Below are 19,503 nucleotides of genomic sequence, written 5' to 3' on the forward strand. Positions count from 1 at the left end.
TTTATTTAGGTCATCTTAATTCCAACAGTTTTACATATTTCTGGGTGATACATAATTTTATTCCAGTGTATTAATTTTTCAAATGCTATTATAAATTAAGTCATAGTTATTGATTGCTAGGAGTAAGACCGATTTTTTAAAAATATGATTTTTCAAGTTAAAAAAAAAATAAGTAAATCTTTAAAAAATATAAAAAAAAAAATATGATTTTTCAGGTCCTTTTGGATTGTCTACATACTCCATATTAAAATTTATGAAGAATGACACTTTGTTCCCATTCCTTATTTTATGCTCAGGGAGTAGGGGCCTCTGATATCCTGTTAAACAGTGATAGTAGGTATTTTTTTCTTGTCACTGATCTCAGAGCCAAAAGTTTCAACATTTTGCTAATTGTAACCTATTACATTTTTGATAACTTAGAAGGAAACTTGGTCATGATACTGATTTTCTGCATTTGTTCTCATGTTAAAACTGATGTTTTATTGTGATCACTTCATCATGACTTGTTATCAAGGATATGTTAGCCTTATAAAAGAAGTTGAAAAGTATTATCCATGTCACCTATTTTTGGGGAAGAAAAATTACTGAAAATCCTGACAAGGATTTTTGAGAATGGTGTTAATTACAGACTTACAGACTCAATTTCTCAAATGGATGTGAGTTTTTACATTTTCTGTTCTTGTATCATTTTCAGTATGATAGAGACTAACCTTTGGTTTTTCCCTCTTGAACAATTTCTGCTATGATACTTTTCCTTAGTGTGTGAGTTGTTTTAGAAGTCAACATTGGGATACCCTGTATGTGCTTGTTAGTGATTTCTAGCTTTATTGTATTATGTTCAGTTAACATACTCTGAGAAATACTGATAGACTTGCTGTTTTCTTTTGTCTCTGGTGTGCTGGTACTGTGGCATAGTGGGTAAAGCCGCCACCTGTAGTGCTGGCATCCCATATGAGCATGGCTGGTTCTAGTCCCGGCTGCTCCACTTCCGATCCAGCTCTCTGCTATGGCCTGGGAAAGCAGAAGATGGCCCAAGTCCTTGGGCCCCCTGCACCCGTGTGGGAGACCCTGAAGAAGCTCCTGGCTTCAGATTGGCGCAGCTCTGGCCGTTGCGGCCAACTGGGGAGTGAATCAGCACGTGGAAGACCTCTTTCTGTGTAGCCCTTTCAAATAAAATTTACTTGAAAGTAAGCATTAAGATTTATTTAAGTCCCAACTTCTTAAATTCTGTGGGACTATACTGCTATATTAAATGACTATATATGTGTATACTTATTTGAAAGTCATATTTGCATACTTCATCTGCTGGTTCATTCCCCCAAATGACCACAACAGGAAACTTCATCAGGGTCTCCTGGTACTTGGTCCATCTTACCTTTCCTAGGCACAGTAGCCAGGGAACCAGATTCAAGATGGAGCAGCTGGGCTTAGAGCCAGTGCCCATATTGGGATGTTGGCATCACAGGCAGCTACAACGTAGGCCCCAGTTTTTCCAAGTGTATATTCCTGTTATTTTTCCTCTGAATTCTCTGTTCATTTCAATTTAAATATCCTTTTTTCTTCCTAGATTGAATTAATAGCTGACAACTTTCCCACGAATGGGCTTTCTATGCTGCTTTTTCTCTTCTTCCCCCTCAAGAACTCCCAAATTTAAAAGTTTTCAAGGCTGTGTTCATTCCTCCCACCCTTTTAGTTTAGGTTCTTACTTCTGCTATTGAGTTCTTCATTTCTAACACTTCATTTTCAAGATCTTCTATCTTTCCTGAATTTCTCATTTTCTGATTTCCTTTGTTTTCTTGTATCTTTAGTAGTCTTATAATTACTTTTGAATTACCTATTAGGCAACTTAACAGTACTTTAGCAATCAGACTTTAAAGAAAGGGAGACTTTTATGTTCCTTTTGTGTCATAATATTGCATCTGAATCAGTTTTTACAATTTTTATTTATTTGAAAGGCAGAAAGACGCAGAATGAGCTTCCATCTACTGATTCACTACAAATGCCCTCCCAATCTAGAGAACAAGAACTCAATCCATGGTTCCCACATGGATGGCAGGAACCCAACTTAAGGCACATCCTAGAAGGCAGCAGTGATGGCTCAACAGGAAACTGGAATCAGAAACTCAGCTGGGTCTGGAACCCAGGCATGCCAAACCATATCCTCACTACTATGCCCAACACCTTTTGCCCCATCAGTTTTAAAGAAGAGCTCTTATGAATTAAAGGTTTTTCTCAGGATGTGTCTTTTTGGAAGGCTTATGTTGGCTGTGGATGCCACAGTACATATACTCCCTGTACACCATCTTTTCCTGTAGCGGATGGCAGTTGAGGTGGAGTTTTCCTGCCGTTGGCTCACCCCGCAAATGGCTGCTATGGCCGGTGTGCTGCGCCGATCCGAAGCCAGCTGCTTGCTCCTGGTCTCCCATGCGGGTGCAGGGCCCCAAGCACTTGGGCCATCCTCCACTGCCTTCCAGGGCCACAGCAGAGAGCAGGGCTGGAAGAGGAGCAACCAGGACTAGAAACTGGGGTGCCAGTGCCGTAGGTGGAGGATTAGCCTGGTGAGCCGCAGCACCAGTGAGGTGGAGTTTTGATGCTCTTTGTACCCAACGTGATTGCCAGATGTCAGGCACACATTCTCCTGGAGCTGCTGCAGTTGAGGAGATGTAGGCCAGACTTGCAGGAATTGGACCTGGGAGTCCCAGTGGCAGCATGCAGTGCACCATCTGGTGGTAGGAGGTGAGATGGTGGGGCTGGCCTCAAGTCTGAGAGGCCACCACCCCTACTGGGTTCTTGGGGGCAGAATGCCTTTACTTTCCTGCATTCCCAGTTCCTTGTAATGCAAAGCTTTCAAGTCACAGTTCTCCTGAGACTAATCTTAGCCTTACAAACCCCGCATTTTTTTGTTAGTGAGGTGAGACAGCTATGGGGCCACAGAGATGGGGCTGTGTGGGAGTCTAACCTCTAAAGCAGTACGGATTCCTAAAGTGACTTTATTCTCAGCTGTTGACATATGCTGCAGCTGTGCTGGTGGATTGGGAAGGGAGGTCCAGTATAAGTTCCTTTCCTGAGGCAAAGTAACCCAAGTTCTCTAGGTGGGTTTCCTTACCAGTAATGACTCTGGATTCCTCTTGGAGCTAGGAGTGCCCCATAAAGGCATTCCTGGAGGTGGGCTTGGCTGCTTACCCTTTCCCTGCAGGGGGCTTCCTTCCCCTTTGCCAGGGAGCTGAATCTCAGTGCCCTTTTTCTTTTGCGCCTTCTATGCTTCCACCCCAGGCCTATGAGTCTTACTAGTTCTTTCAGCACTCACCTGAAAGTACAGCTGTTTGTTGTTTCAGTTCTTCTAACTATCCAGAAGGCATATCAAAGATTAAGTTCAATTACTATTTTAATATTCGTTGAGAACATGAGATGATTTGTATCACCTTGTTAATTCAGTTTATACAGCTTATCAGGACCCATGTTAGCTAATCCCAACATCATACATAAAATTTATCAACTTTCTTTGTAAGTTTTATATGTTTGTTTGTAGCAGTTATGAAAGTGTTGGTGTCACCCTCAGGCAAAAATCTCAGTGTGGTTTCCTCCAGCATTGCCCTTTCTAGTACAGTGCCGTGTTCGTTGATCCAGTTCCCCCCATCAGCTGAGTGGTGTGATATCAATAAATTGCCCGAGTTAGGACACTTTACGGCAGTACTGTCTAAATGCTTTTTGGATTGTTGTAAGCTACTGAGGACATACGATGTTTTCCACTGCTGCCGCCAATGGTTTGCACTTAAGGGAAGAATACAAAATGAAAACAAATACAGAGAGACTGGTGAACGGTTAGATGATTTTTAGGCTGACCAATAAGCAATGACAGTATTCAGGACTAGAAGTTAGAAAGGGTATGATGTTTAAATAGCGTTAATTAACAGTTTGGAGCTAGTATTTTTACATATCAAATAGGCTCTGTTTATGATTCTGCATTTGAAATTCATCTCAATTTTCTTGTTTTAGAATTCATTGCAAAAAATTCTAAAAAGGACTCAATTTGTATTTTAGGGTAGTATGAATCCAGGATTATACTCTGAGTATTCCAATAGGATCATTTCAGAAAACAGTGAGGATTCCCTTTAACATCACTTTTACTATTCATTTTTAGTAAAAACTACTTTTAGCACTGTATAATAGGTTTTTTGTTTTGTTTTTCCAATTATAAGGCTTGACAAGATTTTGGGTCAATTTACCTCCATCAGAAAGTTAACCCTATTTCAGATGAGTAATCAACCCTTAAAAAAATAAAAGGCATGATTAAAGACTATTTTGCTTACTGAACCATCCATTTAATTAATTTCAGAAAATTTCACTGGTCATTCACCAAGCATGTGACCAAAGTTTTACTCGTGATTATAACTTTCATTATTTTTCTCACAGGTTTTTTTTTTTTTTTTTTTTTTATTGCTGGGCATGTGGTATGTCATTGAACACATGTATACTGTTTTGTTACAGGATGGATTTATGGGAAAATATTAGAATTCTGAGTCTATCTACACTGGGGACTTTTACAGAATACTTCATTATTAACTTTATCCATTTATTTTTCTTTGTTCTCTTAGGAGGATCGCCTTATCTAGCTACTAAAATAAACGAAGCAAAAGATTTGTTAGAAGCAACCACCAAGCATTGATTGATGCTGAAGAATTATACTGAAGGAAACAAAAGGGGACACTGAAAGGAAAGATGTGCAAATTAGTCTAAAATATGTATGCTGACCACAGCCTTTTCTTTTGGCATTAAGCTCTATAGCAATAAAATATTAATAGCCTTGTTATGTCAGTCCTAAATCCAGTATGACCATCAGAAATGCAATTGAGATTTCTGAGCAATGAGTAGAAATTCTTACTGTTTTATGTTTGTGCCCTCATTTTTTCTTGGTTCTTCATAGGAAAGGGGCTTTGCCTAACTAAGGTCCTCTGAAATCAAATACTTGCTGCCATCTCATGGGGAAATGTTTTGAAAACAGTGGAATTGACTAAAAGGTGTTCTGTAAAATAGTTGTTAGAACTTGAAGAATGCTGCTGTCATACCCTTGGCTGAAGCATGAGAACGTGGAAAGCTACTAAAATGATAACATTACCAGAACAAGGCTAAAAAGAACTGGGAAAAACTGATTATAGTCTTCTAGCAGCACTGTATATTTATTCCATCTATGATGTGTAAAGCACCATAGTGAGTCCTCTGAGAGTTAAAAATATGAGCCAGTTATGGATCCTGACCCAAAAGATCTTATATTTAGAGGAAGGGTTAATCACATAAGTAAGTAGAGAGGTACAGATACGTTAAACAACAAAGTAACTTAAAATGAGTGTGTGGTGGTGGGAAGGAGTCTTCATGGAGTAATTAGCATAGCACTAGGCTTTAAGAAAAAATATTTCTCTGAACAGAATTAATAGAAATGGATCTTATCCATTAGTGTGATTAGAGTATAAGATGTATTGAAAGGTAGGAATGGATAAAAGTGGTCATGAAAGGCCAGCATTAAGTTGCTTTCTCCAAAAGATAACAGATTCAGAAGAAAGTGCAACATTTCCCAATGTCTTAGAAATCCTGGGTTCATTCCAGGGAAGCAGAATGACTATTTCACCTAAAAATATGTATTAACATCCTAGATGCAATTTCAACTTACACTATCTCATAATTTAGGAGTTCAAGCTTTGCACTGTTGACATGTGGGCTTGATAATTCTTGGGGTGCTCTCTTGTGCATTGTATATGATTAGCAACATGTTTGGCCTATTAACAACTAGATTAGTACAGGTTACATATCCACCACCAAAAATGCTTGGAACTGAAGCCCTTTAGATTTCTAATTCTTCAATAATCGTCTATACATACTGTGATATCTTAGAGATGGGATGCAAATCTAAATATGAAATTCATTTATATTTCACATACCTTAGTCTAAAGGTAATGTTATATTTTTATTTTGCACATGAAACGAAAGTTCACATTGTTGGATTTTCCACTGTAAAGACATAAGCCTGGGCTGACTGAAAGTAAAAGAACAGAAAAAGTTGTCCCATGCAAACAAAAGCCAGAGTGAGGCAGGAATAGCTTTCCTCATGTTAGACAAAACAGACTTGAAGACAAAACCTCCAAAAAGAAGCTCAAAAGGACTAATTTAGTGAGAAGATATAATGATTTTAAAAGTTTTATACAGCAACCATCATTAGATGAAAAGAGGCTCCAATATTGTGATAGTGGAGAACTTCAGCACTCTTATTGACAGATCCTGTACAAACACAAGAAAATCAAAGATCAGGGTTAAACAATACTATTATACAAATGGACCTAACAGGCATTTATAGAAAATTCAGTCCAACAGATTATTACCCTATGAAACATCCTCTAGGATAGACCATATATTAGTCCCCAAATCAAGTCATACTTATGAATTTTTTTCCTGCCCACAACAGAAGTAGAAATGAGCAACAGCAACCTTATTGGCATTACACAAAAACATAGAACTGAATACCTGTACTGATTCAATGAAATATTGTTCAATCAAAACAGAAATTGAGGACAGAAAATTTGAACAAGTAATGAGATTGGAACAGCATCAAAAGTCTCCCAGGCCGGCGGCGCCGGCACACCGGGTTCTAGTCCCGGTTGCCCCTCTTCCAGGCCAGCTCTCTGCTGTGGCCAGGGAGTGCAGTGGAGGATGGCCCAAGTGCTTGGGCCCTGCACCCGCATGGGAGACCAGGAGGAAGCACCTGGCTCCTGGCTTCGGATCAGCACGGTGCGGCGGCCATTGGAGGGTGAACCAACAGAAAAAGGAAGACTTCTCTCTCTCACTGTCCACTCTGCCTGTTAAAAAAAAAAAAAGTCTCCCAACAAAGAAAAGCCCAATATCATCGGACTTCATTTCTGAATTATATTAAACTTGTAAAGAACAATTTTTCTCAAATTATTGCCAAGATTATTTCATGAAACTAGTATATTAATTGCAAAATTATACAGACAAAAACTAAACCTAGTGAACATTGTTGCAAAAATTCTCAAGACAAAAACCCTGCAGATTGACTCAAACACCCCATGAAAAAGATGACCCACCATGATCAGTTGGGATTTTTCCCAGGAATGTAAGGATGGTTCAGCATGTGCAAATCAATGATTATAATACATGATATCAGTATAATGTAAGATAAAATATCTCAATAGAGAAAAGCCACTGATGAAATTCAACACCCATTCTGAACTCACAGATGCATGGAAAACTAATGAATGAGCACAGACCTGTTTGAAGTCTTAAACAGAGTTTAAGGCTTGAGTTAAGACCTTATTTTCTTTACTTTTCCTTTGAAATATCCAGGCTTGGGAAAAAATATATGCACTGAATAAACCTAAGAAAATTAAAGGCTCTGGACTAGCCTTTTATGTTACATTAGTCCAGGTTCAGCAGGACTGAACACTTTTGGCCAAGCCCCAAGTAAAGCTGTCAATCCTGATAAGGCTGTGGTGGTTGGAGCTGCTAGTCAGGGAGGTGTGTTGGCTGGTGCTGTCACAGATGTGCCACTCCTGGATGTCACTCCCCTCTCTGGGTATTGAGACCAGGAGGTGTCTTCACCAAACAAGAACACCACTATTTCAACCAAGAAGAGCCAGGTATTTTTCTACTGCTGCTGTTGGGCAGACTCAAGTTGAGATTAAAGTATGTTGGGGGAGAGAGAGATGGCTGGAGACAAACTTCTTGGACCATTCACTTTGATTGGAATTCCTCCAGTACCCCAAGAAGTCCCACAGATTACAGTTATATTTGACATTGATGCCAATGGGATTGTACATGTTCCTACCAAAGATAAAGACGTAGGATGCAAGCTGATTGTAATCCAGTCTTTGGGTGGATTAAGCAAAGATGACATTGAAAATAGGGTTAAAAATGCAGATGTATTGTGAGGAAGACCAGCGAAAGAAGGAACAGGTTGAAGCAATTAATATGGCTGAAAGAATCACTGAGGACACAGAAACCAAGATTGCTGATGAATGCAACAAGCTAAAAGAAGAGATTCCTAAAATGAGGGAACTCCTCACTTGAAAAAGACAGTAAAACAGGAGAAAACAGGCAGCATTGCATCTTCCCTTCAGTAGACATCATTAAAGCTCTCCAAAATGGTATACAAAAAGATAGCATCCAAGTGAGAAGGCTCTGGAAGCTCTGGCACTGGGGACCAAAAAGAAGATAAAAAAGAGGAGATGCAGTGATAACAGAAGTAAATTTTGAAGTCAGAAGTACAGCATACAATGAAGCTTGGATGTGAAGGGACTTCCTGCACAGAAATGAACAAACTTCAGTCTTTTCACTGTGTTTCTGTAGTATTCTCTATATAGTTTCTTTAATATATAAATTAAGACTTACTAGCTAACAGTCATTTAATTGGTGATAATTGCGAAGGTACAGCATTCACAATGTTCTGCTGTCCTTAGCCTATTGTCACTTTCTTTAGCTGCATGTAAAAGTGAGGCCAGTACAACTTAGTGAAATTATAAAGACTTCACATTGCATGTACATCTCATGTGCAGTCCCCATGAAAATACCAAGGACATTGGTGATTTCATATAAATTTGAAGACTTATTTCTGTAAACAAAGTCCCCAAATTGCCAAAGCAATATTGAGCAGAAAGAACAAAATTGGAGGTATCACAATACCCAATTCCAAGATATACTATAGAAGTAGAGTTATCAAAACAGTGTGGTACTAGTACAAAAACAAATTTAAAGCAGTGGGATACAGATCCTAGTATAGAATCCAAGTATCTACAGTGAACCAGTCCTTCACTGTGGTCAAAACAGACACTAGACAAAAGACTCCCTCTTCACTAATGGTGCTGGGAAAACTAGATATTCATAGGTAGAATGAAAATAGACCCCCGCCTACCTGTCATCCTGTACAAATGTTAGAATTAACTCAAAAGACTAAATGTGAGCCCTAAAACTATGAAACTGCTAGTAGAAAATACAGGGAAAATGCTTTGAAACATCAGCATAGGCAATGTTTTTTTATTTTTTTAAAGACCTCAAAAGCACAGGCAGCAAAAGCAAATGGGATTATCTCAAGCTTCAGTGCAACAAAGAAACAGAGGGAAGAGTGAATATACAGAATGGGAGAAAATATTTGCAAACTATGTATCTGACAAAGGATTAATATCTAGATTATATATTTTTTAAAAGATTTTACTTCAAAGAGTTACACAGAGAGAGGAGAGGTGCAGAAAGAGAGAGAGGTCTTCCATCCGGTGGTTCACTCCCCAAATGGCCGCCAAGGCCAGAGCTGTGCAGATCCGAAGCCAGGAGCTGGGACTTCTTCCGGGTCTCCCACGCGGATGCAGGGGCCAAGGACTTGGGCCAACTTCTACTGCTTTCCCAGGCCACAGCAGAGAGCTGGATTGGAAGAGGAGCAGCTGGGACTAGAACCGGTGCCCGTATGGGATCCTGGTGCTTCAGGCCAGGGTGTTAAACCTGCTGTGCCACAGCGCCAGCCCCAATATGTAGATTATATAAGGGATTAAAAAAAACTCACCACGAAAAAAAAAAAAAAAATCCAGTTAAGAACTGGGCAAAGCCATGAACAGACATTTCTCAAAAGAAATACAAATGGCTTACAAACAACTGAAAAAGTTTACAGCATCACTTACTATCAAGGAAATGCAAGTCAGAACCACCATGAGCAATCATCTCACTCTAGAGAGAATGTCTCATCAAAAAGAAAAAATAGAGGCTGGCATTGTGGCACAGCAAGTTAATCCACCACTTGTAATGCCAGTATCTCATTTCAGAGTGTCAGTTGGAATCCTAGCTGCTCTGCAACTGATCCAGTTCCCTGCTAATGCTCTTGAGAAGGCAGAAGAAAATGGCCCAAGTATGTGGGCCCCTGCAACCCACATGGGAGACCAGGATGAAGTTCTTGACTCCTGGCTTCCACCTGGCCCAGCCACAGCTATTGCATCCATTTGGGAGAGTGAACCAATAGATGGAAAGTCGCTTTCTGTCTCTGTCAGTCTGCCTTTCAAATGACTAAAATCTTTTTATTTATATATATACACACACACACAGCCAGCGCCACAGCACACTAGGCTAATCCTCTGCCTGCGGCGATAGTACTCTGGGTTCTAGTCCCGGTTGCTCCTCTTCTAGTCCAGCTCTCTGCTGTAGCCTGGGAAGGCAGTGGAGGATGGCCTAAGTGCTTGGGCCCTGCACCTGCATGGGAGACCAAGAGGAAGCACCTGGCTCCTGGCTTCGGATCGGCGCAGCCCGCTGGCTGTTGCAGTCATTTGGGGGTGAACCAACGGAAGGAAGACCTTCTCTCTAAATCTGCCTATATATATATATATATATCTCATAATAATATATATATATTAACAAGGTTGTGGAGGAAACACTATTGTTGTTGTTGGCAATACAAATTAGTGTAATAGTTGCCAATACAAATTAGAGAACCTTAAAAACTAAACATGCATGTACCCAGCTATCCTACCTCTGGGTATGTATCTGAAGGAAATAAGATTAGAATGTGATACTTGTGCCTGTCGTGTTCATGGCAGCACTATCATAACAGCTGATATATGGAAAGATCCAAGGTGCCAGTTGATAGAATGGGTAAATGTGTGTGTGTGTGTGTAACACAGAATAGTATTTAGCCATAAAAAAAATGGAATCTTGACATCTACAGCAAAATGGATGAAACTGGCAGTCATTATGTTAAGAGAAATAAACTTGACACAGAAACAAATACTGTATGTTCTTATTCATATATGAAACTTAAATAAAGCCTGCTTGAACTTAAAATAGTTACTTAATACCGGGAGTTGGTGGGGGAAGAGGAGATAGGAGCTAGAAAGTACCAAAACACAGTTAAGTGGAAGTAATAGGTTCTAATGTTACAGGCAGTGGGGCAGTGGCAGATCACAATGCTGTAATACATACAATATGATAAAATGGAGGAGGGGGGCTTGTGGGTGCCAAACCCAGGGGAAGGGTGGCAAGGTGGTGGTACTGGTTGCCTGATTTGACCAGTGCACACTGTATGCATCTGTCAGAGTATTGCAGTGTGCCCCATAAATGTATACAAGTATTTCATGTTAATAAAGTTTTTTAATTAACATAAAATAAAAATTCTACTCTTTGATGTACTTGCTGGTACTCAAGATATTTTCAAACATAAAAGCAACTTGTGGCCATAATAATTTGTGTATTCTTAGCAGTGAGTTTTTATCAAAAGTATATGCACTGTTTTAAGTGGCTCTCAAACTTTAGTCATAGGCTTATGTAGGGTATTCAGCAAGCAACTTGTGTTCTATTACTCAAATGTTCAATTGACAGAGCACAGACTTCTAGAAAAATGAAATGTTTACAGACCTTGCCTAGTGTGCACTGGAGGATAAAACTGCCCAAGGTGAGACCCCCTGCTCTGCATGTTCTATATACTTTCTTTTGGTACACAAAATGGTCCAATTTAAAATTGGGATCTTATAGCCAACAAAACAGAACCCTTGCTTTAAAGTTCCTATGTATAGCCATATATATATATATATATATATATATATATTTTACAGGCAGAGTGGACAGTGAGAGAGAGAAAGGTCTTCCTTTGCCATTGGTTCACCCAACGGCCACCACAGCCGGCGCACTGCGGCCAGCACACTGCGCTGATCCAAAGGCAGGAGCCAGGTGCTTCTCCTGGTCTCCCATGGGGTGCAGGGCTCAAGGACCTGGGCCATCCACTGCACTCCCGGGCCACAGCAGAGAGCTGGCCTGGAAGAGGAGTAACCAGGACAGAATCCAGTGCCCTGACCGGGACTAGAACCCAGTGTGCCGGCACTGCAGGTGGAGGATTAGCCTATTGAGCCACAGCGCCAGCCAATATTTAACTTTATTTTATTTGAATGGCAGAGTTAGAGGGGAAGAGAGATCTTCCTTCCACTGGTTCACTTCCAGATGGCCACACCTGGGGCTGGGCCAGACTGAAGCGAGGAGCTTCTTCCAGGTCTCCCACATGGGTCCAGAGGCTCAGGCCCAGCCACTTGGGCTTTCTTCTGTTGTTTTCCCAGGCACAGTAGCAGGAATTGGCTAGGAAGTGGAACAGCCAGGAAATGAACTGGAGCCCATATGGTGTGCCAGCACTGCACATGGCAGCTTAGCCTGCTGAGCCACAATGAGGGTCCCCATGGCCTAACTTTTTCATGCTTTAGTGTTTTTGCATTTTTCTGCTCTTTAACTTATGTGCCTGAAATGGCATCCTAATCCCTTGCCTTCCTCATAGCCAAAGTCAAGTCATAGTTCAAGACCAAGCTAAAATATATCCTCTTTTTCTGGTGTCTCCAGCATAGCAATGTGATTTTTAGCTCTCTCAGAACAGGAACCACACATGCCTATTTTGTTCACAACTGCATTAGCACTCAATAAATATTCACTGAATGAACGAATACATTCCTATAGCACTTTATCCCTCACTTACGATAATCGGTACCTTGTGAAACAACTCTGTGATAACATACCTTATTTCTCCTACTAAAGTGCAAGACCCTTTAGAAGAAGAGTCTTGTCTTTATCTTTGCAATATGCTTTTAGTATGGAGCACTTAAACTTTTATGGTGCTTCTTAAGTATTAAAAAAATATTGCTGCTATCTGAATACTATGTACCAAAGCATATTTTATTACCACTTGGGAAATTATACCGAGCAATGTCGGGGGCACTCCCAGAACACACCTGTCAAATGATGTCATGTCTCCCTAGTGCAAACTGTGTCGGTGAAAAGTTGAGTTACTTCAGTTTAACTTGAAATCTCCTTCTTCGTTGCCATTTTCCTGCTATTTCCATTTTCAGTAGTATTTTCCTGTGCCTTGGAGCCAAACTGGTGTTGAAAACTGTCCTATTATATGGCCCTGGACCGTTACTTAATTTGTGAGTTATAACCCTCATGTGTAAAATACAGAGAGTAATACTACCTAATAAAGATGTTCTAAGGGGTAGGGATGTATAAAGCATTAGTCATATCAAAGTCTCAAAAAATATTACTTCCTTCACTGCCCCCCTTAATTAATTATGTCTTTTAAATATGGTGGATTAAAGTTTGAGGTGTGTTGCAATGATGGTTTATTTTGCCCTTGAACCTGCAGTTTGGAAAAGGTAGTGAGACAGCTCATCTCTACTCCATGCAGCATCAACTCTGACCATAGGAGTTGATGGCTGGCGAAGTCAGGACTGGTTGTCAGCTGGGAGCCTTCGTTCCTGTTTACCAAGTCTCTAGGACTACCAGGGCATCATCTCATCATAACAGCCATGTTTCAAAAGGACAGGAAGTGGAAACTGCCAGACTCATTCTGGGAATCATTGCTGCCATATTCAGTTGGTCCAAGAAATGTAGAACTTGATTCAAAGGGAGAAGACAGGATTGTGAAAGTATTAGTGGCCTCTTCAATCTATATTAGAGCAGGGTTGGGATCCCCCCCCCCCTTAATCAAATCATTTAAAGAGTTATTTAAGGGGCCAGTGCTGTGGAACAGGTTAAGCCACCACCTGCTGTGTGGGTATCCCATATGGGCATCATTTTGAGTCCTGGCTGCTCCACTTCTGATCCAGCTCCCTGTTAATGCACCTAGGAAAGCAGCAGCAGATGGCACAAGCGCTTGGGCTCCTGCACCCATGATGGAGACCCAAATGAAACTCCTGGTTTCAGCTTGGCCCAGCCCTGGCCATGGCAACCATTTGGGGAGTGAACCAGTAGACAAATAACCTGAACTCTGCCTTTCAAATAAATAAATCTTTTAAAAATTACTTTAAAAAACCAGGATGAGGGGCCAGCACTCTGGCGTAGTGGGTAAAGCTGCCCCCTGAAGTACCAGCATCCCATATGGGTGCCACTTCAAGTCCCAGCTGCTCCACTTCCATTCCAGCTCTCTGCTATGGCCTGGGAAAGCAGTAGAAGATGGCCCAAGTACTTGGGCCCCTGCACCCACATGGGAGACGTGGAAGAAGCTCCTGGCTTCAGATTGGCGCAGCTCCTTGGAGCCAATTGGGGAGTGAACCAGCAGATGGAAAACCTCTCCCTTTACCTCTCCTTCTCTGTGTAACTTTAACCTTCAAATAAATAAAAATCTGAAAAAAAAAAAAAATCAGGGTGTATAATCTAGCTACCACTATTTGGAATATAAGCTCAGGAAATCTCAGATGATCTCACTATTGTTTCAGGCAGATAATTCAGTAAGAATTCTCTAAGTAACAGTATACTTAGAAAATTGGATTTTGACTAGCTATCCACCTTCAGCTCCTTACTATCTGTAAAAGGCTTATTTGAATTGTTACCTGTCTTTAGTAAAGATTGCTTTTTACATATTTGCTGTCATTGCATATTCTGCTTAATTAAGCTCTTTGTTGATACTGCAATCTTTGTGTATTCTAACATCTTAGATGCAATCTAGGGGAACATGAAAGAAAGACCTCTTAAAAACAGAACAGTTATTTCACAGAGAAACTCTAAGTCAGATGGACAGTTAATTAAAGGGTAGCATGGAATGCTATTTATAGTGGATGATGTGAATCTCTGGTATAAAGTAAAAAATGGATAGACGTGTAGTAGAGGAAAAAGCACTGAGGGTTGGAAAACGTTGCTTTAGTCTTCAAAGCATTTTCTTTACTTTGAAAGGCATTTTAGGCATTCAGCAAATGTTGAGCACTTACTATGTCAGGTGGTAAAGTCAAAGTAAATTCATTCTTAAAATATTTATGTGCAAGCTAAATAGAAAAATATACCTCCTTAAATTTCGGTAACTTTAGCGGGGTGCGGGGCTATACTTTTTAAGGAAAAATATTAACAATTGTATTACAGAGCCTGTTGATGGTCCCCAGCAGGGTCATTAGAAATAACATATGTCTCCATGTGCACAGATCTTTTGGTTGTCATGGAGAACCTTGAATTAGGAAAGACATTTTAATGATTTACCTTCAACACATTTCACAATTAACTTCAGATAGTTTAATGACATTTGTGGGAGAAGATGAATCAGCCAGGCCTTTAATGTCAAAATCTGAAGTCTCTCTGACTCAACTAAGGATAAGCTCCAGAGATCACAGTGAGGTGTTAAATATCTAAGTTGGCCAGGTCATTTCACACAGCGGGAGCCACGCTGTCCGCAGGCACTCTGTGTGTCACTTGGCAGTCATTTCCTGGACCCAGTGCTTGGGCTACAAGGAGGATTTGATGAGTAAATATGCCAGCGTTCTCCCTCACTAATGGAAGACCAACCTAAAGAGCATATCCTATTAATGCCAGATCACTCTCATTTACTTATCAAAAGTATTCTGTGAATTCTGAGCCAGAATTATATAGAGAGTAGAATTCTACACATTGACACATTGGAAAATTTGATTTTTTTGTCAGTATAATTTATTAGCTGAAAAAGTTGAGACGGTTCTCTGGACTCAGATTCACCTATAAAAACGAGTCTAAGTGATCTGGATCATTGCCCACCAGTAAAATTACTAGGCCTGGTAGACAAAGAAAATGTTCTTTCTAATGATTTTTATGAGCTGAGTAGCTATTGTTCCCAGCTGAGTGCTCTTTTCCTCCTTTTATTGTTGCTGAGCAGAAGAATTTATAAAAAGCTTTTTTTTATTATTAAAAACCCTGCTCAATTGAAATGCAAGTTCATTAAGTACTGTTCATTTCTCTTTCTGCCATAATAACCCTTTCCCCTCTGATCTATCCAACAATGCCTAGCAGCAGAGTCAACGTATTACATCTGAACATACTATTATTTAGAGAAAGATATATATATCCATGCAATCTCCAGCAGTAAGAGGTAAAGTTTAATTTCATATGGGCACAATATGATTACTTGGGCTAGTTAGTGCCCATAAATTTCAAATTAACTCACAAAGGGAAAAAGTGCCTCCTGGAAAATTAAATCAACAGTGGAAAATGACTTCTGCTGACAAGATGAAGATCATGTTCAGGAAGAACTAACACCAATTCTTCTAAAACTTTTCCCAAAAAACTGAAAGTGAGAGAATCTTTCCATACTCCCTGTATAAGACAACCCTTATCCTTGATTCTAAAACCTGAAAAAGATACAACACTGGAAATATAGACCAGTCTCTGATGAATATACATGTAAAGGTTCTCAACAAGATAACTAGCAAATCAAATTTAACACCACATCATAAAGATCATCCACCATGATCAAGTGGGTTTTATTATGGGGGTGCAATACATGAAAGTCACCAAATATCACATCAACAGAATGAAGGGTAAAGTTATATAGATCATTCCAGTAGACGCAGAAAAGGTATTTGATAAAATTCAACATCCATTTGTGGTTTAAAAAAAAAAAAAAACTTGAAAAAGGTATAGAAGGAATAGGTTTCAATATAATAGAGACTATATATGACAAATACATACCCAACATCTTATTGAGTGCAAAAAAACTGAAGGCATTTCCTCTAAGATCTGGAACCAGAGAAGGCTGTTCAGTCTTGCTGCTCTCATCCAAAACAGTACTGGATGTTTATGTTACCCAAAGTGACTTACAGATATTTAACATATTCCCCATCAAAAATATCAATGATATTTTTCACATAACTAGGAAAATTCAAAAGTTCATGTGTAAACAAAAAAGCTCCCAAAGAGACAAACTGATCTTGAGCAAAAAAAGAAAGCTGGATGTATTACAATGCCTAATTTCAAGACATACTACAGAGTTTTTGTAAGTAAAAACATGATGGTGACATAAAAACGGACCCACATACCAATCTAACAGAACAGAGGTCCCAGAAATGAATTCATATGTCTACAGCCAACTGGTTCTTGACAGAAATGCCAAAAACATACACTCTGCAAAGGACCATATCATCCCTTCAATAAGTAGTATTGGGATAACTGGATACCTGTAAGTAGAAGACAAACACCTCCCACTAAAACCTATCCCCTGCTACTTCTCACCCTATCTATAAATCAACTTAAAATGGACCAAAGTCTAAATGTGAGGCCTGAAACTATAAAAGTACTAGAAGAAATTAGAGGAAACATTTGAAGACATTGGCACAGGCAATGGGAAAAAAAGAGATCCAAAAAGCACAGGCAATGAAAGTGAATGTAGACAAGTGGGATTTTATCAGCAAAGGAAATAATCAGGGTGAAGGGGCAACCAACGGAATTGGATAAAATATTCACAAGCCATGCACCTGACAGAGGATTAGTATCTAGAACATCACGATCAACTCAAAAACAATAACCAATGAACAATCCAGGTAAGAAATAGGGAAAGGATCTGAAAGATTCCCCAAAAAAATAAATCAAAATGACTGTTAATACTGTTGTATTACTTAAAAAAAAAATGCTCAATATCACCAGCCATCAAGGACAGGCAAGTCAAAACCAATGAGGCATTATCTCACTCCTGTGAGCATGGCTATCATCAAAAAGACAAAAAATAAATTCTGTCATGCATATTAGGAAAAGGAACTACACCATTGTTGAGAATGCAAATTATAGCCACTATAAGGAACATTATAGAAGTTCCCCAAAAAACTTAAGCAGAGGTACCATACGACCCATCTGTTCTACTTCTGGGTATATATCCAAAGGAAATAATGTCTACATGTAGAAAAAGATACATGTACTCTCATTCATGGCAGCACTATTCACAACAGAAAAGGCATCGGATCAACCTTGGTGCCCAGAGAAATGAAATTCTGACATTTGTAGAAAAATGGATTGAACTGGATAAGTAAAACAAGCCCGATAAAAAAGACAAATGCTGTCTTGTTCTTTCTCATGTGTGGAAGGTAAAATATTTTTATTTGAATTTAGAATATTGATTACCAGAGGCTGGGAATGGTAGGAGAAAGGGGGGAGGGATAGAGAGATGTTGGTTAACTCCTTGCTTCATCCTGGCCCACCCCAAGCTGCTGTTACCAGTTGGAGAATAAACCAGTAGATGGAAAATACCTTTCTCTGAGAACTTTTTAGAAAACTTTAATAAATTTCAAAAGTACAACTTTTGGATTACAGAGGTTTTTCCAACCATAACGACCCTCCCCACCCACAAACCATCCCATCTCCTACCCCTCTCCCATCCCATTCTTCATTAAGATTCATTTTTAATTATCTTTATCTACAAAAGATCAACTTAGTATATACTAAGTAAAGATTGACAGTTTGCACCCACACAAAGTATAAAGTTCTGTTTGAATACTAGTTAGAATTTTTTAAATTGAAAACAAATCTGCAAGACAAGAGTTCTCATTGGATCACTCCCTAGATGTCCACAACTGCCAGAGCTGGGTCAGGTTGAAGCCAAAAGCTGGAAAATCAATCGAGATCTCTCCATTTGGGTGATAGGAGTCCAATTACTTGAGCCATCAAGTCTATCTCCCAGGGTCTACATTAGTAGCTAGCTGGAATCAGGAGCTAGAGGCATGTACTCCTATGTGAGACTTGGACATTTTAACTGTCAGAGCAAATGCCCAACCAGCCCCAGAACTTCCAAAATTTTCAAGACCACATTGAGATACTGCTTCAACATTACATCTATTAAGCTATGGTGCTAAGGACCAAGAAATTAGAATTGGTTCATTTTTATAAACATGTTAACAGCTGATATTTGTTATACATGTGTGCCAAACATTTTACCTCCATTATCTCTTTTAATAGATACCTTAAGTTGGGTACTATTCCTGTTCTACAGATGATGAAACACACACTCAGTTTAGAAAGTTTTTCAGGATCCCAGAGCCATTAACTAGTAGCTCTCAGATCCAAACTGAATTTGAGTTATGCTGAAACACATCTCTTTACCTTTCCATTGCATTGCACTAATTCAAAATCTGTGGGAATGAAAGGGCTTGCAAGGCATTTGGATCATTCCTTTCTTGCTTGGGACTTTGGGTTATAAATGTGCTAAGAGGGCTATGGATGGACCCAGTGCCATTGTGCACCAGGAGCAAGGAGTTCCTAATGTTTTTACTTCTGCTTTGAGAGCTTGCGATTTCCCTCTAGCTGCACAGAGGAAAAAGTTGAGTTGTAAAGTTCAGCTCTGTGGGGTTCCCTGACTCACAGTGGGGGTGGAGGCAGCTTTGATGAGATTTTATTTAAAACCTTCTTGGGCAAGATTTTGAGAAGACCATCCAGACCAATGTTCAGAAGATGGCTCACAAAAGCAAAGCAGCAGACCTTGGGAGAGAAATAAAAAGATAGCTCAGTATATTAAAGATGAGTACAAGAAGGCTAAATTTATTGAAAAGAACAGAGACAATGAAAGAAATTAAGGTTAAAAAGACAACTGAAATGAGAAGAGACAACATGTACCATTTGAAAAAGAATTGCAATGCTTTGGTAGAATTTTTTAAAAATTGTTTTCCATCACTTATTCCCAATTGTACACTAGGTTATTTGTCTATGCCATGTTTTTATGCAAAATCTCCAAATATATTTGCATAGTTATAGGGTTGTCTCATAGAATCAGAACTT

General features: G+C 39.5%; 2 protein-coding genes across 6 annotated transcripts in view; one reads left to right on the forward strand and one right to left on the reverse strand.

Moving 5' to 3' along the window:
* Positions 1-4,810, forward strand: part of DNAJC15 (DnaJ heat shock protein family (Hsp40) member C15) — a 72,826-nt gene extending 68,016 nt beyond the window's left edge. For 2 of the 4 annotated variants that reach the window (XR_016212899.1, XM_008260010.5), the window contains one exon: positions 4,596-4,810. Coding sequence is in view for 3 of the 4 variants with exons in the window: in XM_008260010.5 (XP_008258232.1) it covers positions 4,596-4,666 (71 nt within the window). In the remaining variant the exon portion in view is untranslated. Of the gene's footprint in view, positions 1-1,955; positions 2,239-4,595 lie in introns of those variants that run through there. The other 2 variants (XM_089303657.1, XM_089303659.1) reach the window with 2 other exon arrangements.
* A 931-nt stretch (positions 4,811-5,741) lies between these two features.
* The window catches only part of LOC149124575 (uncharacterized), a 32,243-nt gene continuing 18,481 nt past the window's right edge, over positions 5,742-19,503 (reverse strand). Inside the window, exons 3-4 of one of the 2 annotated variants that reach the window (XM_089303660.1) lie at positions 19,091-19,206; positions 5,742-6,270 (exon numbers count right to left, since the gene is read on the reverse strand). In XM_089303660.1, the coding sequence (XP_089159786.1) occupies positions 6,258-6,270; positions 19,091-19,206 (129 nt within the window). In that variant the 3' untranslated portion in view covers positions 5,742-6,257. The remainder of the gene's footprint in view (positions 6,271-19,090; positions 19,207-19,503) is intronic. The other variant, XM_089303661.1, reaches the window with a different exon arrangement.

The sequence above is a fragment of the Oryctolagus cuniculus genome, chromosome 9 (genome assembly GCF_051225735.1).
Source record: "Oryctolagus cuniculus isolate XC-2025 breed Fujian yellow rabbit chromosome 9, ASM5122573v1, whole genome shotgun sequence".
NCBI classification, from domain to species: Eukaryota; Metazoa; Chordata; class Mammalia; order Lagomorpha; family Leporidae; genus Oryctolagus; species Oryctolagus cuniculus.